Source organism: Schistocerca piceifrons, chromosome 8 (assembly GCF_021461385.2).
Source record: "Schistocerca piceifrons isolate TAMUIC-IGC-003096 chromosome 8, iqSchPice1.1, whole genome shotgun sequence".
NCBI classification, from domain to species: Eukaryota; Metazoa; Arthropoda; class Insecta; order Orthoptera; family Acrididae; genus Schistocerca; species Schistocerca piceifrons.
Window position 1 is genome coordinate 317,732,285 of NC_060145.1, and position 18,581 is coordinate 317,750,865.

Consider the following 18,581-nt stretch of genomic DNA (forward strand, 5'->3'; position numbering starts at 1 on the left):
ACCTCATATTAGGGAGGATGGAATTGCTCTGTTTAGCCATCCTGATTTGGGTTTTCTGTGGTTTTCATGGATCCCTAAGGCAAATGCCGGGATAGCTCCTAAATCAAGACCACAGCTGACCATCTGTTCTATCTTCATAAAACATGTTATGTATGCTGTATGTTGTATATTTTGGCCTATTGAATTGCATTGTGTTACCTTGACAGATCCTGTATGTCTATTGTGTGATGATCCTTGGATGAATAAAAACAAATAAATAAATTTTTGTGAAAATGCAGGCAAAAATCAAAACCTGCTACATGTTGCCATTACAGAACTTTCGTCTAAATAAGGCATACCATATAAGGAAACCTCTCTGTAATGACATATTGAATTTAGCTGTCTTCTCAAAGTAAACTTATACACACCCAATTGTAAACATGCAGTATTACAGTAGGCTGCCCTTTAAATGAAGGGAAGAGTGAGGAAAAAATGGTGTCAGGTGACTTATTTGGCTTTTATGTCATGACAAAATGGCTTTAATTAGTACATTCTTAGATTTTAAGTCTCATTTAATTGCCATTTTTGATGATCATTGTGGTAATATCAAGCATAAAATATTATCCTACGTCAGATTAGTCCTGCAGTGGTGAAAGAAGCATTGGACAAGGCCGTAAGTATATTTGCTATAGCAGTTTTGACTGGAGCAGTACTCAAACTGATGTACATCATTGTACATCATAATATCAGAAGTTTGAGTGAATTTGATATGGCTTTCCAATATTTTTTGTAAAGAACTATATTTATCATTGTAGCAGAGTTTCCATAATTCTAGAAAACATGTATTTATTGAAAGAATATTAGCTTTTATGAGTATTGTACTTAATGTGTAATTGATTTCTGTGATTGTTATTTACCCCTTTTAGGGGCAGCTTTCTTGATTGAAGATCTGGGTCAGAATGCCAGTACATCTGGTTATGTAAGGTGCAAGCTATCTCGCGACCATAGGTATGAGTGAACAACTTTAGTTGATAATTTCAGTATTTCTGGTGATTTTTCATAGATTTAATTGTTGCACATCATTAAGCATGTTACAGTGGTTTAAACTATTTTTAATGAAACTTTTTTAATTTACATGAAAATACTACTTTTGCGCGCGCGAGTGTGTGCGCGTGTGTGTGTGTGTGTGTGTGTGTGTGTGTGTGTGTGTGTGTGTGTGTGTGTGTGTGCGTGTGTGCGTGTGTGCGTGTATGTGTTTTGTTTGGCTTAATTTAATTAGAATGAGATGGTGGCTAGAGTTGTTCCCTGAAAAGGCCATGATTGATTGTGCCACCATCCTTGCCCAATGTAACTAATTATCCATATTTGTTGATATTATATCAGTGAGATTTTAAGCTGTACACTCTGTCATGGATATACTGTATTTACTTGAATCTAAGCCACACTTTTTTCTGGTTTTTGTAATCCAAAAGACCGCCTGAGGCTTAGAATCGAGTGCAAAGTAAGTGGAAGTTCTGAAAAATGTTGGTAGGTGCCGCCACTACTAACTTCTGCCGTCAATATATGTAGCACTACACAAGCATGCTTTGCAGGCACAAAGATAAATACTGGGGCCAAAACCTTTACGTCAGTAAATAAAATAAAAGAAAAGGTAGAAGAATGTAAACATTATGCCATGTATTCTTTCGTATTTGCTGCTATCTCATTTAAATCCTGTCTGCCTGATAAACTATGAAACTATAGTGAGACAACAGCAAACGTGGAGGAATATACATAGGTCATGTTTATATTCGTATTATTCTTATGGTGAATAGTGATACAGTCAGAAATGATACACGGCAACTGACTAGATTTTTAAATCTAAGTTGACTCTTTTATGTGCAGAATGTAATGTACTAAAGAGGCATCTGCAAAGATTTTCAAACGGAGAAAATTTATCGCTAAACTCTTGTTCAGAACATCTTCTATCATACACAGTCTATTATTTGATTCTTGTTGATCATTATCAAAGAAAGCAGCAGTGTAAGTAACAACAAATAGCAGTCTCTTGCCATTGTTTCACTTGTGAGACAGTTCCTCTCTTTCTTTATTGTAAGTGGCGGTAGCGCACACAAAAGCAAGCCATGCCATGAGTGGTGACAGGTTGTAAACACTCATTATCAGAAAGCGACAAACGATGCATGACACAGTACAATAATGCATTTCCAGTTTAGAGTGACGTAAACACCTCTAACAAAGAGAATGGCACTTATCAGATCAAATCAAAATAAGCAATCGATTCAAACCAGATGAAGCACGTGAAAAAGGAAAGGTACCTGTATAAATACGGACAGAACATCTGATACACAGCAATGGCTACTTGGTAAAGCTTAACTGTTAAGCTTAAGACTCGAACCAAACTACTGTAGCTGGATCTTCATCCATTCGACCTAAATTGTGTCTCATGTTACGATGGACCAACCGTGTTTCGATTTGGAGGTGCAGTCTAAAACTTTTCTCTCCCTTTGAATTTCGAGTCTCAAATTTCAGGTGCGACTTAGATTCGGGAACATTGTTTATCCTTGATTTCAAGTCTCATTTTTCGTATGCGGCTTAGATTCGAGTAAATACAGTAGTTTCCATAAAGAACATGGTTTATACACATTTCCTAGCCTTGCATTGTGGTGAGAACTTTTGGTCTACACAGGTCTTAAAAAAAAAAAAGAGAAGAAAGATTGCAGCTACTGTTGATACGAAACAAACCAGTTTCTGCAACCACAAACTTTTCAGACTGAAGAATATTGGTTAGAATAAAAAGTCTGAATTTATCACTCTCTCTAAACTGTCTGACCACGTTCTCTCTCAACTGTCTGACCAACATTCCAAACATCCTGTCCAAACATAACTGATACGTCCTTAAAAGTTTTGTTGTCATGTCGGGACTAGTTTCCTTTACTTCAGTGTGGTATCTTGTGATCCAAACTCGTCAAAGGTTAAGGCAGATCTAATAGGATTAATAGAATGTTTCTTATTCTAATGATGAAAATGCCTCTTCAAGAGAATTGATTTCTTCATTGCAAATCATTAGACCCCAAAAATTTTCCCTCCATGGCAAAGTTATGGAAGGAAAGTGAAATGAAGTGAACAGGAGTTCCTGCTTTGCACCTGGGCTGATGGAGTGTCCTTTCTCCTTACTAAGGCCATTGTCTTTGTAGAGAATATATTTAAGTTAGGTGTACATATTAGAGTTTTTTTCATTCTGAGAGCCCTTGCTCATGTTGTTGTTGTTGTTGTGTAAACACCACTGAGAATCAGTTCACCGACAGTGTCTGAGTGTGGGGAAACATATCATATAGTCATGCTTCGCGAGTTTAGACCTCTTGTGTAGACTGCAACCTCCATCTCTCAAGAACTGCTTGCCATAGCTCTCGGACAATAAAAGCTACTTGGGCATGTTAGGAGAGCTGAGAGTACTTTGAGATTGCTGTGCAGCTATATTGCGTCCCAGACTTGTGCCATATTCCACAGTTTGTACAGTACCACATCTTGATAATATAATTTACCATACTCATGCACACATAATAGAAGTACCCACAAAACTGCATGATTTGAACTACTTGAGCAGTTGGCTAATTTTGAAACTACTAGACTTAATGCTATGTTGCAAATAACATACAAAAGCATCATAGACGTATAATATAGAATTAATAAACAAAAATTTAAAAAAATTCTTGCTGGAGAGACTCAATATCATGTTAATATGATACTATGAATGGCAGACTAGTGCGCTACTCACTGTGCCAGTTTAACACTGCAACAAATCCTTGTGTAAATGTGTACAAGCATTGCTGTCATAATGGGTACACACCGTGAGTGAATATCGGTGATGTGGTGTAAAAGTAGTAATTAAGAAAGCTGCCATGAAGTGTACTCAGGACGAAGTTGTGTATTTAATTAGTGTGTAGGAGGGAAGGCCAGCATTATGGGATGTACAGTTACTGGACGACAGACAGTGGGCTAAGAAGCAAAGTTTGTTGACAGTAGTGGCTACAGTTTTTAATACCCCCACAGAAGATATTTACCAGAATATTCACAATTCAAGGAACCAGGCAAATCAGTTTTATTACATATTTAATTAACATACAGAAACAGACGAAGTTGTGTTTGGAAGTAATAGTTTTGGAAGTTGGAAAATTGCTCTTTAACTTAAAATAATATAGCTGTATCAGTAATTTTGTAGATGTGATATTTATTTATTGTACTAAGTTTTGAAGCTCCTCTTCTTGTTCTTCCACGTTTGCGATTTAAAAACTGGGCTATTTCGGAAATCAGCCTTATGCAAACACAACTAGTTTATTTTTATATTTCCCCAGACAAGTCTTGACACCAATGTGTCATCTTCTGTGGGTTAACTTTTATTTTTTGTAAAGTACAATATCACATTTGTAATAATTTAACTATTGTAGGCCTAAGAAATACAATATTTGCAATTTTCTTCATTTTGTTTGGACATTCACCTTAAAATTACATTGTTGATTAAACTATTGCTTTTAGTGCTCGTTTTCGTCGTTTTTTGACAGCATGTCATCTGCAAACTAGCTAGTCAGTTGTGGTGGGGCCGCCATGTACCCTGTTGGTTGTAGCCTCCTGACCACACAGGGATCGCTCTGCTGATGCCTGTGCCGTTAACTCCCCACGTATGCCAAGGGGTAGATGCCCATCCCCATGGGGCATCGGGACTCCCAGCAATGGCCATCCTGCCAGGTGGCCTTAGCAGTAGCTGGGTGGCGCCCGTGGGCGGGCCCCTGCTCAGAGTGGGTGGCATCAGGGCAGATGACATGCGATGAAGCATAGTCCATCATCTCTTGCTGGTGGTCGAACACCAGCAGACTCTGAGCGTTCACGAGCTCAATTCAGCGCACGGAAGTATGACCCCAAATAGTTACCCTCCCTGGCCCCACCATGGGAGGAACCTCAGGCTAAGGACGGCCGCAGATCTTATTCGCCCCTTGTATGTTCGAGAGCTGATGGGGAATCTTTCATGATGATGAAGCCTCAGTATTTTGTTGAGCATTTAGAGGACAAGTTTGGGGAGGTGGAGGGCTTGTCCAAAATGAGATCTGGGTCAGTCTTGATCAAAACAGCATCGTCTGCCCAGTCACGGGCATTACTCGCTTGTGACAAGCTGGAGGATGTTTCTGTAACCATCATGCCCCATAAGAGCTTAAATATGGTCCAGGGAATCATATTTTATAGGGACCTTCTTTTGCCGTCTGACGATGAGCTGCACACCAATTTAGAGTGGCGAGGTGTACATTTCGTTTGGCGTGTCCACCGGGGTCTGAGAGATAATCAGGTTGCCACCAGTGCCTTCATCTTGGCCTTTGAGGGTGATACATTGCCCTAGAAGGTCAAGGTGGTGATCTACCACTGTCATGTAAAGCCCTATATCCCTCGCCCTATGCAGTAAGCTACTACAAACAGTATAGTGAACGCATTATTGTGGCCAAGATAGATACGAAGCCCACGCCTACCACAGTAGTACAAGCTTATATGCCTACTAGCTCTGCAGATGACGAAGAAATTGAAGAAATGTATGATGAAATAAAAGAAATTATTCAGATAGTGAAGGGAGATGAAAATTTAATAGTCATGGGTGAGTGGAATTCATCAGTAGGAAAAGGAAGAGAAGGAAACATAGTAGGTGAATATGGATTGGGGGTAGAAACGAAAGAGGAAGCCGCCTGGTGGAATTATGCACAGAGCACAACCTAATCATAGCTAACACTTGGTTCAGGAATCATAAAAGAAGATTGTATACATGGAAGAAGCCTGGAGATACTGATAGGTTTCAGATAGATTATATAATGGTAAGACAGAGATTTAGGAACCAGGTTTTAAATTGTAAGACATTTCCAGGGGCAGATATGGACTCTGACCACAATCTATTGGTTATGAACTGTAGATTAAAACTGAAGAAACTGCAAAAAGGTGGGAATTTAAGGAGATGGGACCTGGATAAACTGACTAAACCAGAGGTTGTAGAGAGTTTCAGGGAGAGCATAAGGGAACAACTGACAGGAATTCAGGAAAGCAATACAGTAGAAGAAGAATGGGTAGCTTTGAGGGATGAAATAGTGAAGGCAGCAGAGGATCAAGTAGGTGAAAAGACAAGGGCTAGTAGAAATCCTTGGGTAACAGAAGAGATATTGAATTTAATTGATGAAAGGAAAAAATACAAAAATGCAGCAAGTGAAGCAGGCAAAAAGGAATACAAACGTCTCAAAAATTAGATTGACAGGAAGTGCAAAATGGCTAAGCAGGGATGGCTAGAGGACAAATGTAAGCATGTAGAGGCTTATCTCACTAGGGGTAAGATAGATACTGCCTACAGGAAAATTAAAGAGACGTTTGGAGAAAAGAGAACCACTTGTATGAATATCAAGAGCTCAGATGGAAACCCAGTTCCAAGCAAAGAAAGGAAAGCAGAAAGGTGGAAGGAGTATATAGAGGGTCTATACAAGGGCGATGCACTTGAGGACAATATTATGGAAATGGAAGAGGATGTAGATGAAGATGAAATGGGAGATATGATACTGCGTGATGAGTTTGACAGAGCACTGAAAGACCTGAGTCGCAACAAAGCTCGGGGAGTAGACAACATTCCATTAGAACTACTGACAGCCTTGGGAGAGCCAGTCCTGACAAAACTCTACCATCTGGTGAGCAAGATGTATGAGACAGGCGACATACCCTCAGACTTCAAGAAGAATATAATAATTCCAATCCCAAAGAAATCAGGTGTTGACAGATGTGAAAATGACCGAACTATCAGTTTAATAAGTCACGGCTGCAAAATACTAACACGAATTCTATACAGATGAATGGAAAAACTGGTAGAAGCCGACCTTGGGGAAGATCAGTTTGGATTCCGTAGAAATATCGGAACACGTGAGGAAATACTGACCCTACGACTTATCTTAGAAGCTAGATTAAGGAAAGGCAAACCTACATTGCTAGCATTTGTAGACTTAGAGAAAGCTTTTGATAATGTTGACTGGAATACTCTCTTTCAAATTCTGAAGTTGGCAGGGGTAAAATACAGCTATTTACAATTTGTACAGAAACCAGATGGCAGTTATAAGAGTTAAGGGACATGAAAGGGAAGCAGTGGTTGGGAAGGGAGTGAGACAGGGTTGTAGCCTCTCCCCAATGTTATTCAATCTCTATATTGAGCAAGCAGTGAAGGAAACAAAAGAAAAATTCGGAGTAGGTATTAAAATCCATGGAGAAGAAATAAAAACTTTGAGGTTTGCCAATGACATTGTAATTCTGTCACACAGCAATGGACCTGGAAGAGCAATTAAACGGAATGGATAGTGTCTTGAAAGGAGGATATAAGATGAACAACAACAAAAGCAAAACAAGGATAATGGAATGTAGTCGAATTAAGTCGGGTGATGCTGAGGGATTAGATTAGGAAATGAGACACTTAAAGTAGTAAAGGAATTTTGCTATTTGGGGAGCAAAATAACTGATGATGCTTGAAGTATAGAGGATGTAAAATGTAGACTGGCAATGGCAAGGAAAGCATTTCTGAAGAAGAGAAATTTGTTAACATCGAGTATAGGTTTAAGTGTCAGGAAGTCGTTTCTGAAAGTATTTGTATGGAGTGTAGCCATGTATGGCAGTGAAACGTGGACGATAAATAGTTTGGACCAGAAAAGAATAGAAGCTTTCGAAATGTGGTGCTACAGAAGAATGCTGAAGATTAGATGGGTAGATCATATAACTAATGAGGAGGTATTGAATGGAATTGGGTAGGAGTTTGTGGCACAACTTGACTAGAAGAAGGGATCGGTTGGTAGAGCATGTTCTGAGGCATCAAGGGATCACCGGTATAGTATTGGAGGGCAGCGTGGAGGGTAAAAATCATAGAGGGAGACCAAGAGATGAATACACTAAGCAGATTCAGAAGGATGTAGGTTGCAGTATGTACTGGGAGATGAAGAAGCTTGCACAGGGTAGAGTAGCATGGAGAGCTGCATCAAACCAGTCTCTGGGCTGAAGACCACAACAACAACAACATGCAGTGCTTTAAGTGCTGGAAGTTCGGCCATATGTCTTCCTGCAGTACTTCCATGACATGTCTATTTTGCGGACACCCATCACATCCCAATACTCCACGTGCCCCATCTCCCATCTGTGTCAGCTGCAGAGAGCACCATTCGCCTTGCTTGCCAGGCTGCAGGATTCTCTAGAAAGAAAGAAAAATTATGGAGTACAAGACCCTGGACTGACTGTCATACACTAAGGCTAAGAGAAAATTTGAACGCCTGCATCCTGTGCGTAGACATTGTCTTACACCTCTGCTACAACAGTTTTGGGAACTATCAGCTTTGCCCACCCCGGTCACCTCTCAGAGCCAGAAGACTACACCCGCCCCCTTGATGATGGGGGTGCACTTCGCTCCCTATTGCTCCTGCACCACCTACTTTTGGAGGAACACCCCCTCCCCCCCCCCCCCCCCCCCCCAACCATCGGGGACGTCCGTCCTCACTTCTAAGCTGGAGGAGCGCAAGTCTTCTTCTGCTTCTCACGCTGCGAAGGGGTCCCTTGGGTCACTCCCTTCCCAGGTTTCTGCTAGTTGGAAAGATGACGCCTGCCAGTGGCTGAAGAGCCCAAAAGCAGCTGGTTGTAGGGCTTCACTCTTGTCCTCAGTCCCAGTCGTTTCTGAAAGTATTTGTATGGAGTGTAGCCATGTATGGCAGTGAAACGTGGATGATAAATAGTTTGGACCAGAAAAGAATAGAAGCTTTCGAAATGTGGTGCTACAGAAGAATGCTGAAGATTAGATGGGTAGATCATATAACTAATGAGGAGGTATTGAATGGAATTGGGTAGGAGTTTGTGGCACAACTTGACTAGAAGAAGGGATCGGTTGGTAGAGCATGTTCTGAGGCATCAAGGGATCACCGGTATAGTATTGGAGGGCAGCGTGGAGGGTAAAAATCATAGAGGGAGACCAAGAGATGAATACACTAAGCAGATTCAGAAGGATGTAGGTTGCAGTATGTACTGGGAGATGAAGAAGCTTGCACAGGGTAGAGTAGCATGGAGAGCTGCATCAAACCAGTCTCTGGGCTGAAGACCACAACAACAACAACATGCAGTGCTTTAAGTGCTGGAAGTTCGGCCATATGTCTTCCTGCAGTACTTCCATGACATGTCTATTTTGCGGACACCCATCACATCCCAATACTCCACGTGCCCCATCTCCCATCTGTGTCAGCTGCAGAGAGCACCATTCGCCTTGCTTGCCAGGCTGCAGGATTCTCTAGAAAGAAAGAAAAATTATGGAGTACAAGACCCTGGACTGACTGTCATACACTAAGGCTAAGAGAAAATTTGAACGCCTGCATCCTGTGCGTAGACATTGTCTTACACCTCTGCTACAACAGTTTTGGGAACTATCAGCTTTGCCCACCCCGGTCACCTCTCAGAGCCAGAAGACTACACCCGCCCCCTTGATGATGGGGGTGCACTTCGCTCCCTATTGCTCCTGCACCACCTACTTTTGGAGGAACACCCCCTCCCCCCCCCCCCCCCCCCCCCCAACCATCGGGGACGTCCGTCCTCACTTCTAAGCTGGAGGAGCGCAAGTCTTCTTCTGCTTCTCACGCTGCGAAGGGGTCCCTTGGGTCACTCCCTTCCCAGGTTTCTGCTAGTTGGAAAGATGACGCCTGCCAGTGGCTGAAGAGCCCAAAAGCAGCTGGTTGTAGGGCTTCACTCTTGTCCTCAGTCCCAGAGACTGATCCAGTGAAGTCCTCCCAGCCAGGAAAGAAGACCCCCTAAGACCAAGGAAATTGCGGTGACACTCACACCACTGCTACCTATGAGCAGTGCATCTGAGGATGGGGTGGAGATTTTGGTGTCCGCTGAGGACCTAGATCTCGCCAGACCCTTAGACACAATGGATATGGACAGCTCAGGCAATAAGCCGGTGGCAGCAGGTGACTCTGAGGTTAAACTACCTCATTGAATGTTCCATGCCTTTCCAGTCTCACGATGACGTCATCCTCCAGTGGAATTGCGGTGGTTTTTTCCACCCCCTGGCTGAGCTATGGCAACTGTTAAGCTTTACACCTGCTATCTTCATTGCCCTCCAGGAGACTTGGTTCCTGGCAATGCGGACCCCTGCCCTAGGGATATTACAGGAACCATAGTGACTATAATCGAGTGTCAGGTGGAGTTTGCGTTTATGTCGTAAACTCAGTCTGTAGCGAACTTGCGCTCCTTCAAACCCCTCTTGAAGCTGTGGCTGTCACAATAAGGACGACACAGGAAATAATTGTCTGCAGTGTATATCTTCCTCCAGATGGTGCAGTACCCCTGAATGCATTAGCTGCACTGATTGATCAACTCCCTAAACCTTTCCTACTTCTGGGAGATTTTAACGCCCATAACCCCTTGTGGGGTGGCACAGTGTTTACTGGCCGAGGCAGAGATCTGAAAACTTTACTTTCTCAGTTTGACCTCTGCCTCTTAAAAACTGGGGCAGCCACACATTTCAGTGTGGCTCATGGTAGTTACTCAGCCATTGATTTATCAATTTGCAGCCCAGGACTTCTCCCATCTATCCACTGGAGAGCACATGATGACCTATGTGGCAGTGACCACATCCCCATCTGCCTGTCACTGCCCCAGCGTCAGGCCCATGGACGCCTGCCCAGATGGGCTTTAAACAAGGCAGACTGGGAAGCTTTCACCTCTGCTGTCACTGTTGAATCTCCCTCACGTGGTAACATCGATGTGATGTGGCAGAAAATGTGAATCTTCGCTCTTTAGGGTGTCCGAGGCATAAGGCAGTTCCTTGGTGGTCGCTGGAAGTTGCTGAAGGAATTAATGAGCGTCAGTGAGCTCGACAGCGGCGTAAGCAGCAACCTTTTCTGTAGCACCTCACAGCCTTTAAACGGCTCCGTGCCCATGTTCGCCAGCTTATCAAATGGCAGAAGCAGGAGTGTTGGGAGAGATATGTCTTGACCATTGGGTGCCATACGTCACCTTCTCAAGTCCTGGCAAAGATCAAACGTCTTTTTGGGTACCAGATCCCAACAGGCATTCCAGGTGTTCCCATAAATGGCGTGTTATGTACCGACACAAACCCGATTGATGAGCACTTTGCTCAAGCCTCTGTGTCGGAGAATTACCCCCCCCCACCCCCCCCCCCCTTTCCCTCCCCACCCCACCCCCCAGCCTTTCGCACTCTCAAATGGCGGTTGGAAGGGAACGTACTCTCATTCCCTACACACCACAGTGAATCCTATAACATCCCATTTACAGAGTGGGAGCTCCTCAGTGCCCTTGCACATTGCCCTGACACAGCTCCTGGGCCTGACTTGATCCACAGCCAATTAAACATCTCTCATTTGACTAACAAACGACATCTCCCCGTCGTCTTCAACCAGATCTGGTGCGATGGCGTCTTCTCATCGCTATGGCAGGAGAGCACCATCTTTCTAGTGCTCAAACCCTGTAAAAACCAGCTTGATGTGGATAGCTATTGGCCCATCAGCATCAGCAACGTTCTTCGTAAGCTCCTGGAACATATGGTATGTCAGCAGTTGTGTTGGGTCCTGGAGTCACGTGGCCTTCTGGCTCCATGTCAGGGCAGCTTCCGCCAGGGTCGCCCTACCACTGAGTCTGCCATCCGAACAGCCTTTTAAAGATGGTAACATGTGGTTGCTGTCGTTTTTGACTTACATAAGGCATACAACACGACCTGGTGACATCATATCCTTGCCACATTGTATGAGTGGGGTCTCTGGGGCCTGGTCCTTATTTTTAACCAAAACTTCCTGTTGCTCCATACTCTCTGTGTCCAAGTTGGTGCCTACCATCACTCCATCCATATCCAGGAGAATGGAGTCCCGCAGGGCTCTGTATTGAGTGTGTCTCTATTTTTAGTGGCCATTAACGGTCTAGCAGCAGCTGTCGGGCCCTCTGTCTCACCTTCTCTGTATGCAGAAGACTTCTGCATTTTGTACTGCTCCACCAGTACTGGTGTTGCTGAGCGTCGCCTACAGGGAGCCATCCACAAGGCACAGTCATGGGCTCTAGCTGACGGCTTCCAGTTTTTAGCCGCAAAGTCATGTGTCATGCACTTCTGTCGGCGTCATACTGTTCATCTGGACCCAGAACTTTACCTCCATGATGATCCACTCATTGTAGTAGAGACATATCGATTCTTAGGACTGGTTTTTGACGCTCAATTGATTTGGTTTCCTCATCTTCATCAGCTTAAGCAGAAGTGCTGGCAGCACCTCAATGCCATCCGTTGCCTGAGCAACACCAATTGGGGTGCAGATTGCTCTAAGCTGCTGCAGCTCTACAGAGCCTTTGTCCAATCCAGACTATGGGAGTGTGGTTTATGGTTCGACAGCACCCTCAGCGTTGCCTTCACTCGACCCTGTGCACCACTGCGGGGTTCGACTAGCGACAGGAACTTTTAGGACAAGCCCGGTGACCAGCGCACTGGTGGAGGCTGGAGTCCCTCCATTGCCGATCAAATGTGCACAATTGCTCACCAGTTATGCAACACACATTCATAGTTCTCTTGAGCATCCGAATTACCATCTCCTATTCCGCCCGCGGCAGTCCCTCTCCTGCATTGGCGGCCCTGGTTGGGTCTGACGATTGCGGTTTGAGTGCGGCCCCTTCTCTCCGAACTGGAGTCTTTCCCGTAAAGGGAAAGGTCTGTTCACATATGCCTCCATGGTGTATGCCTCAGCCGCAGCTTCGTCTGGACCTTTCACGTGGCCCTAATGACTCCGTTAACCCTGCAGCTCTCTGCTGTCACTTCCTCTCAATTCTTAATGTGTCCCGGGGCTCTGAAGTGGTTTACACCAATGGCTCGATGGCTGATAGTCGCGTTGGCTTTGCCTATGTTCATGGTGGCCATATTGAACAGCATTCCTTACCCAATGGCTGCAGAGCTGGTGGCCATTTCACGTGCATTTCAGTATCTCCATTCATGCCCTGGGGTGTATTTTCTTTTATGTACTGACTGTAAATGAGTATGTGATTTGATGTTGGGGAGAGAAACTTCTGACACCAATGTTAATGTATAAAATGGCAGGGAAGGGGGAAGGAGGTTGTTAAATATGCCTCGTAGTGGCAGTGTGCAGGAGGTCGAGCGGTCAGGATTTGATAGTGGGCATCCAGGGCTACCGTTAAATGACAAAAAAGTGAATTAAGTACAATAAAGAGGATGTATTTCGATATATGGAGTACAATAGGCGCACCTAGGGTCGGAAGTTAGCAGGTTTAGGCCAGTCTAGGAGATCGAACAATTAAATGAAATGGGTAATGGAAGGGAAAGCGGTTCATGTTAACTTACGTTGGTGGCCGGTCATGAAAGCAGATCCAGAGGCCTTTCAAAAATATGTCTGTTCTGCTCAAGGTCTGAATTGCAAGAGAGAGTAGCAACTGTGTTCTGCACCGCAGACCACTCGAGCATCCACACGTGATCGGCATCCCGTGCACGCTACTGGCTAAAACCAATGGCGTGAATTCGCTAGCAGTTTCAGCAGAGGGCTCAAGGCATCTCTTGTCAGCAGCTTTAACTGGACAGAACTGCCTTGGTTTTTGAAAGACAGACAACTTGTCACGTAGGCACAGCGTAAGTTGCTCTGGGAGTAAACTTGTAAAGATTTGACTGGGCCTTTGAACTACATTTTTTAAACCATTTCCCTAAAATATTCCTTGACTGGCTACCACCATGCACATGACTCCTTGAGCAGCCTGAAAACTATCGACGAGTGCTACCATAATCATCTTTGGTAATGTCCATCCAGGAGTCCATCTATGCCCTGGAACGGTCGAGTCATTCAGTGGTGTTCGTCTGGACCCCTGGTCATGTCGAAATCCCAGGAAATGAACTTGCTGACAGGCTGGCCAAACAGGCTACACGGAAACCACTTCTGGTGATGAGCATCCCCACAACTGACCTGCGTTCGTTATTACGCCGCAAGGTTTTTCAGCTTTTGAAGACGGAATGGCAAAATCTCATTACACACAACAAACTGCAAGCCATTAAGGGGACCATGAATGTGTGGAAATCCTCGATGAGGGCCTCTCACAGGGACTCCGTGGTTCTCTACTGGCTCCACATTGGCCATACCTGGGCAACCCACGGCTACCTCCTGCGCCGTGAAGACCCAACTCAGTGTCAGTGCGGCGCCCGGTTGACAGTGGTCCATATTCTTCTGCTCTGTCCTTCTTTGGCTGCCCTGCGGCTTCATCTTCGGTTGCCGAACTCGTTATCATTGATTTTAGCAGACAACGCCTCATCGGCTGATTTGGTTTTACGTTTCATCCATGAAGATGGATTTTATCATTCGATCTGAGTTTTAGTGCATGCCCTTTGTCCCTCTGTGTCCTCCACTCTAGTGCTTTTAGGGTGTAGGTTTTAATGGGTTGCTGGGTGGTTGGCTTTTTGTTTTTGTGGTCGGCCAGCCACTGTAATCTGCTTCCTTGTTTTACTCTCTTCTAACTGTTTTTTGCATCTCTGTTGTTTTCTTGTCCTCTTTTTTTGTGTTCATCGCCTTTTCTTTGTTTTTGTGGTCTTTCCTTTCTTTCCGTTTTGTGTTATATGTCTCGTCTGTTTTATTCTCACACTCGTGGCATTCTTTTATTAGGAACGAGAGGCCGATGACCTCGTAGTTTGGACCCTTTCCCCTCTTTTAAACCAACCAATCAACCATCTGATGGAAGCAGGGGTAAAATACAGGAAGCAAAAGGCTATTTACAGTTTGTACTGAAACCAGACAGCAGTTAAGAGTTGAGGGGCAATGAAAGAAAGCAGTGGTTGAATAGGTAGTGATACGGAGTTGCAGCCTATCCCCGATATTCAGTCTGTGTATTGAGCAAGCAGTAAAGGAAACAAAAGAAAAATTTGGAGCAGGAGTTAAAATCCATGGAGAAGAAATAAAAACTTTGAAGTTGGCTGATGACATTGTAATTCTGTTAGACAGCAGCTGCCTTGGTAGAGCAGCTGAACAGGATAGACTGTGTCTTGATAGGAGAATGTAAGATGAACATCAGCAAAAGCAGAACAAGTATGATGGAACATAGTCGAATTAAATCAGCTTATGCTGGGGGAATTAGATTAAAAAATGAATCTCTTAAAGTAGCAGATTCTATTTTGCTATTTGGGCAGTAAAATAACTGACGATAGATAAAGTAGAGGGGATATAAAATGTAGATGGGCAATGGCAAGAAAAGCATTTCTGAAGAAGAGAAATCTAACATAAAATATTGATTAAGTGTTAGGAAGTCCTTTCTGAAAGTATTTATTTGAAGGATAGCAATGTATAGAAGTGAAGCATGATCTATAAACAGTTTAGACAAAAAGAGAATAGAAGCTTTTGAAGTGTGATGCTACAGAATATTAGACAGATAGATCTCATAACAAATGAGGCAGTATGAAATAGAATTGGAAAGAAAAGAAAATTATGGCACAACCCGAATGAAAGAAGGGGTTGATTGATAGGTCACATTCTTAGACATCAAGGGATCATGAGTTTAGTACTGTAGGGAAGTGTGAGGGAGGGGGGGGGGGAGAGGTAAAAATTGTAGAGTGAGACCAAGAGATGAATACAGTAAGCAGATTCAGATGGATGTAAATTGCAGTTGTTATTCAGAGATGAGCGTTGCACAGGATAGAGTAGCACAGAGAGCTGCATCAGATCAGTCTTTGGACAGAAGATGACGACAACAACAAGAATTAAGCAAAGAAACAGAACACAGAATTATGGGAGAATGTGGGCTTGGTAGCAGAAATGAGGGAATACAAAGACTAATTGAATTCTCCTTTAATCTTTTGCCACTGATAGTGTATATACTGTTCAAAAATCACATGAGGAGGTGGTATACTTGAAAAAAGCCTGGATACACGAGAAGATGGCTGGATTACATCACAGTGAGAGATTCTGAAGTCTGACATTGGACTGTAAAGCGTACACATGCCCAGACACACATTCAAATCATAATTTGGTAATAATGAAGAGCAGACTGAAGTTTAAGAGAACTGTGTTTAAGAATCAGTGTGAGGGATGATGCATGTTTGAAATTTTCTGAGGCTGCAAGTACTGCGGCAATGAATACCTCAGTAACCAATTCAGTTGAAGAGGACACGTCAAATAAGGATGATGATGGAAGTTGGACAGACAAACAAAGGTGCAAGGAAGGTAACTCCAAAGAACACTTGGGGAACAGAAGAAATGTGTGAATTGATCAACAAATAAATAAAGTAAGTACAACAGTGCTCTTGAAGAGACTGAAATACAGTAATTTTACTTAGGAATGAAACAAATAGGGAATGCAGGAAATTATTGCAGAAAAAGTGTGAAGAAGTCTGAAATGAAGTGGTCATTGGAAGGAGAGATTCTGCATACAGAAAAATGAAAAAAATCTTCACTGAAATTAAAAGCAAAGGCTTCAAAATTAAAAGTGCAAGAGGAATTTCACTGTTATATGTAGAAGAAAGAGCAGGAAGGTGGAAAGAGTACATTGAAGGCCTCTTCAAATGACATGATTCAAGAAGAAATGGGAATCAATAGGAAAGACATGTGATCTAGTATTACAGTCATAGTTTAACAGAGCTTTGGAAGAATTGCAGTTAAATAAGGCAGAAGAAATAGATTACATTCCTTTGGAATTTATAAAATTATTGGTGGAAATTGCAACCAAACGACAATTCAAGTTAGTGTGAAAATGTGTGGGACTGGAGACATAAATCACCAGAATTTTGTAGAAATATCATCCACACAGTCCTGAAGATAGCAAGGGCAGATAAGTGTAAGAACTGCTGCACAATCAGCTTAACAGCTGATCCAGCCATGTTGCTATTAAAAACAGCATACAGAAGAATGGAAAAGAAGATTGGGGATCTGTTTGATAACAGTCATTTTGGCTTTAGGAAACGTAAAGGCACTGGAGAGGCAATTCTACTGTTGAGCTTGATAATGGAGGTAAGACTGAAGAAAAATCAAGACAAATTCGTAGGATTTGTCAATCCACAAAAAGTATTTGACAATATAAAATGGTGCATTATGTTCAGAATTTTCAGAAAACTAGGAGTAAGCTTTAGGGGAAAATGAGTAATGTACAATTTTTGCAAGTACCAAAAGAGAACAATAGGAATGGAAGACCAAGAACAAAGTCTTTGGATTAAAAATAGTCTAGGACAGGGGTGTTGCCTTTTAGTCCTGCTCTTTAGTCAACATGATGAAGAACCAATGATGGAAGTAAAGAGAGGTCCAGGCTTGGGATTAAAATTTAGAGTGGAAGGATAACAATAATACGATTCACTGATGGCATTACTACCCTCAGTGAAACTCAAGAAGAATTACAGAATTGTTTGAATGAAATGAACAGTTTAATGAGTACTGAATATGGATTGAGGGTAGACCAAAGAAAGACATAAGTAATAAGGAGTAGCAGAAATGAGATCAAATTTACAACAAAATTGGTGACCAGAAAGTAAACGAAGTGAAGGAATTGTGCTATCTTGGAAGCAAAATAACACGACTGATGAAGCAGAGAAAACATAAAAAGCAGATTAGCACACTGAAAGAGGGCATTTGCGGTCAAAAGAAGTCTATTAGTATCAAACATTGGCCTCAAATTTATATATTGTCTAAAAGTGAATCTTTGCTTATTGGACAAATGGAAGAAAAGATAATTGAAGCATTTGAAATATAGAAAGAGACTGAAAATTAGTTGGACTAATAAAATGAAATGGAAATGTTCTCCACAAAATCAGAGAGGAAACAAACATGAGTAGCACTGACAAGGAGGGGGGACAGTTTGATGGTACATGCATTAAGACATCGGGGAATAACTTCCATGGTACTGAGTGGAGCTGTGGAGGATAAAAACAGCAGGGGAAGGCAGAGATTTGAATATATCCTGCAAATGAAATTCTCTGGAAGATCAAAACTGTATGCCACACTGGGACTTTTAGGAAGAAGGTAGAAGGTAGGGGTGCGGGGTGTCGGTGGGGTCAGGAGGTTGATGGAGTCCGGTGAAAGGTTTTGTAGGGGGCCTAAGGTTCTGAGGATTCCTTGAAGCTCCGCCTGGACATCAGGAATGGGATTACCTTCACAAACTTTGTAAGTAGTGTTGTCTGAAAGGTGACGTAGTCCCTCAGCCAGATACTCCCGACGATCAAGTACCACGGTCGTGGAACCCTTATCCACCGGAAGAATGACGATGGATCGGTCAGCCTGCCACCCATTCCACATCAAACGGTCCCTTCCCTACAGCCTAGGTTTTCGTGGAAAACGAATCTGTTCCAGTCCGGAATCCCTGAATCATTACACCAACAACCTGAAAACAGCTTTCGCATCCCGCAACTACCCTCCCGATTTGGTACAGAAGCAAATAACCAGAGCCACTTCCTCATCCTCTCAAACCCAGAACCTCCCACAGAAGAATCCCAAAAGTGCCCCACTTGTGACAGGATACTTTCCGGGACTGGATCAGACTCTGAATGTGGCTCTCCAGCAGGGATACGACTTCCTCAAATCCTGCCCTGAAATGAGATCCATCCTTCATGA

General features: G+C 43.1%; 1 protein-coding gene across 1 annotated transcript in view; it reads left to right on the forward strand.

The window, feature by feature from the left end:
* The window catches only part of LOC124711897 (zinc finger FYVE domain-containing protein 21-like), a 55,510-nt gene that overhangs the window by 10,298 nt on the left and 26,631 nt on the right, over positions 1-18,581 (forward strand). The window contains exon 4 of the mRNA XM_047242144.1: positions 906-987. Within this exon, the coding sequence (XP_047098100.1) occupies positions 906-987 (82 nt within the window). The remainder of the gene's footprint in view (positions 1-905; positions 988-18,581) is intronic.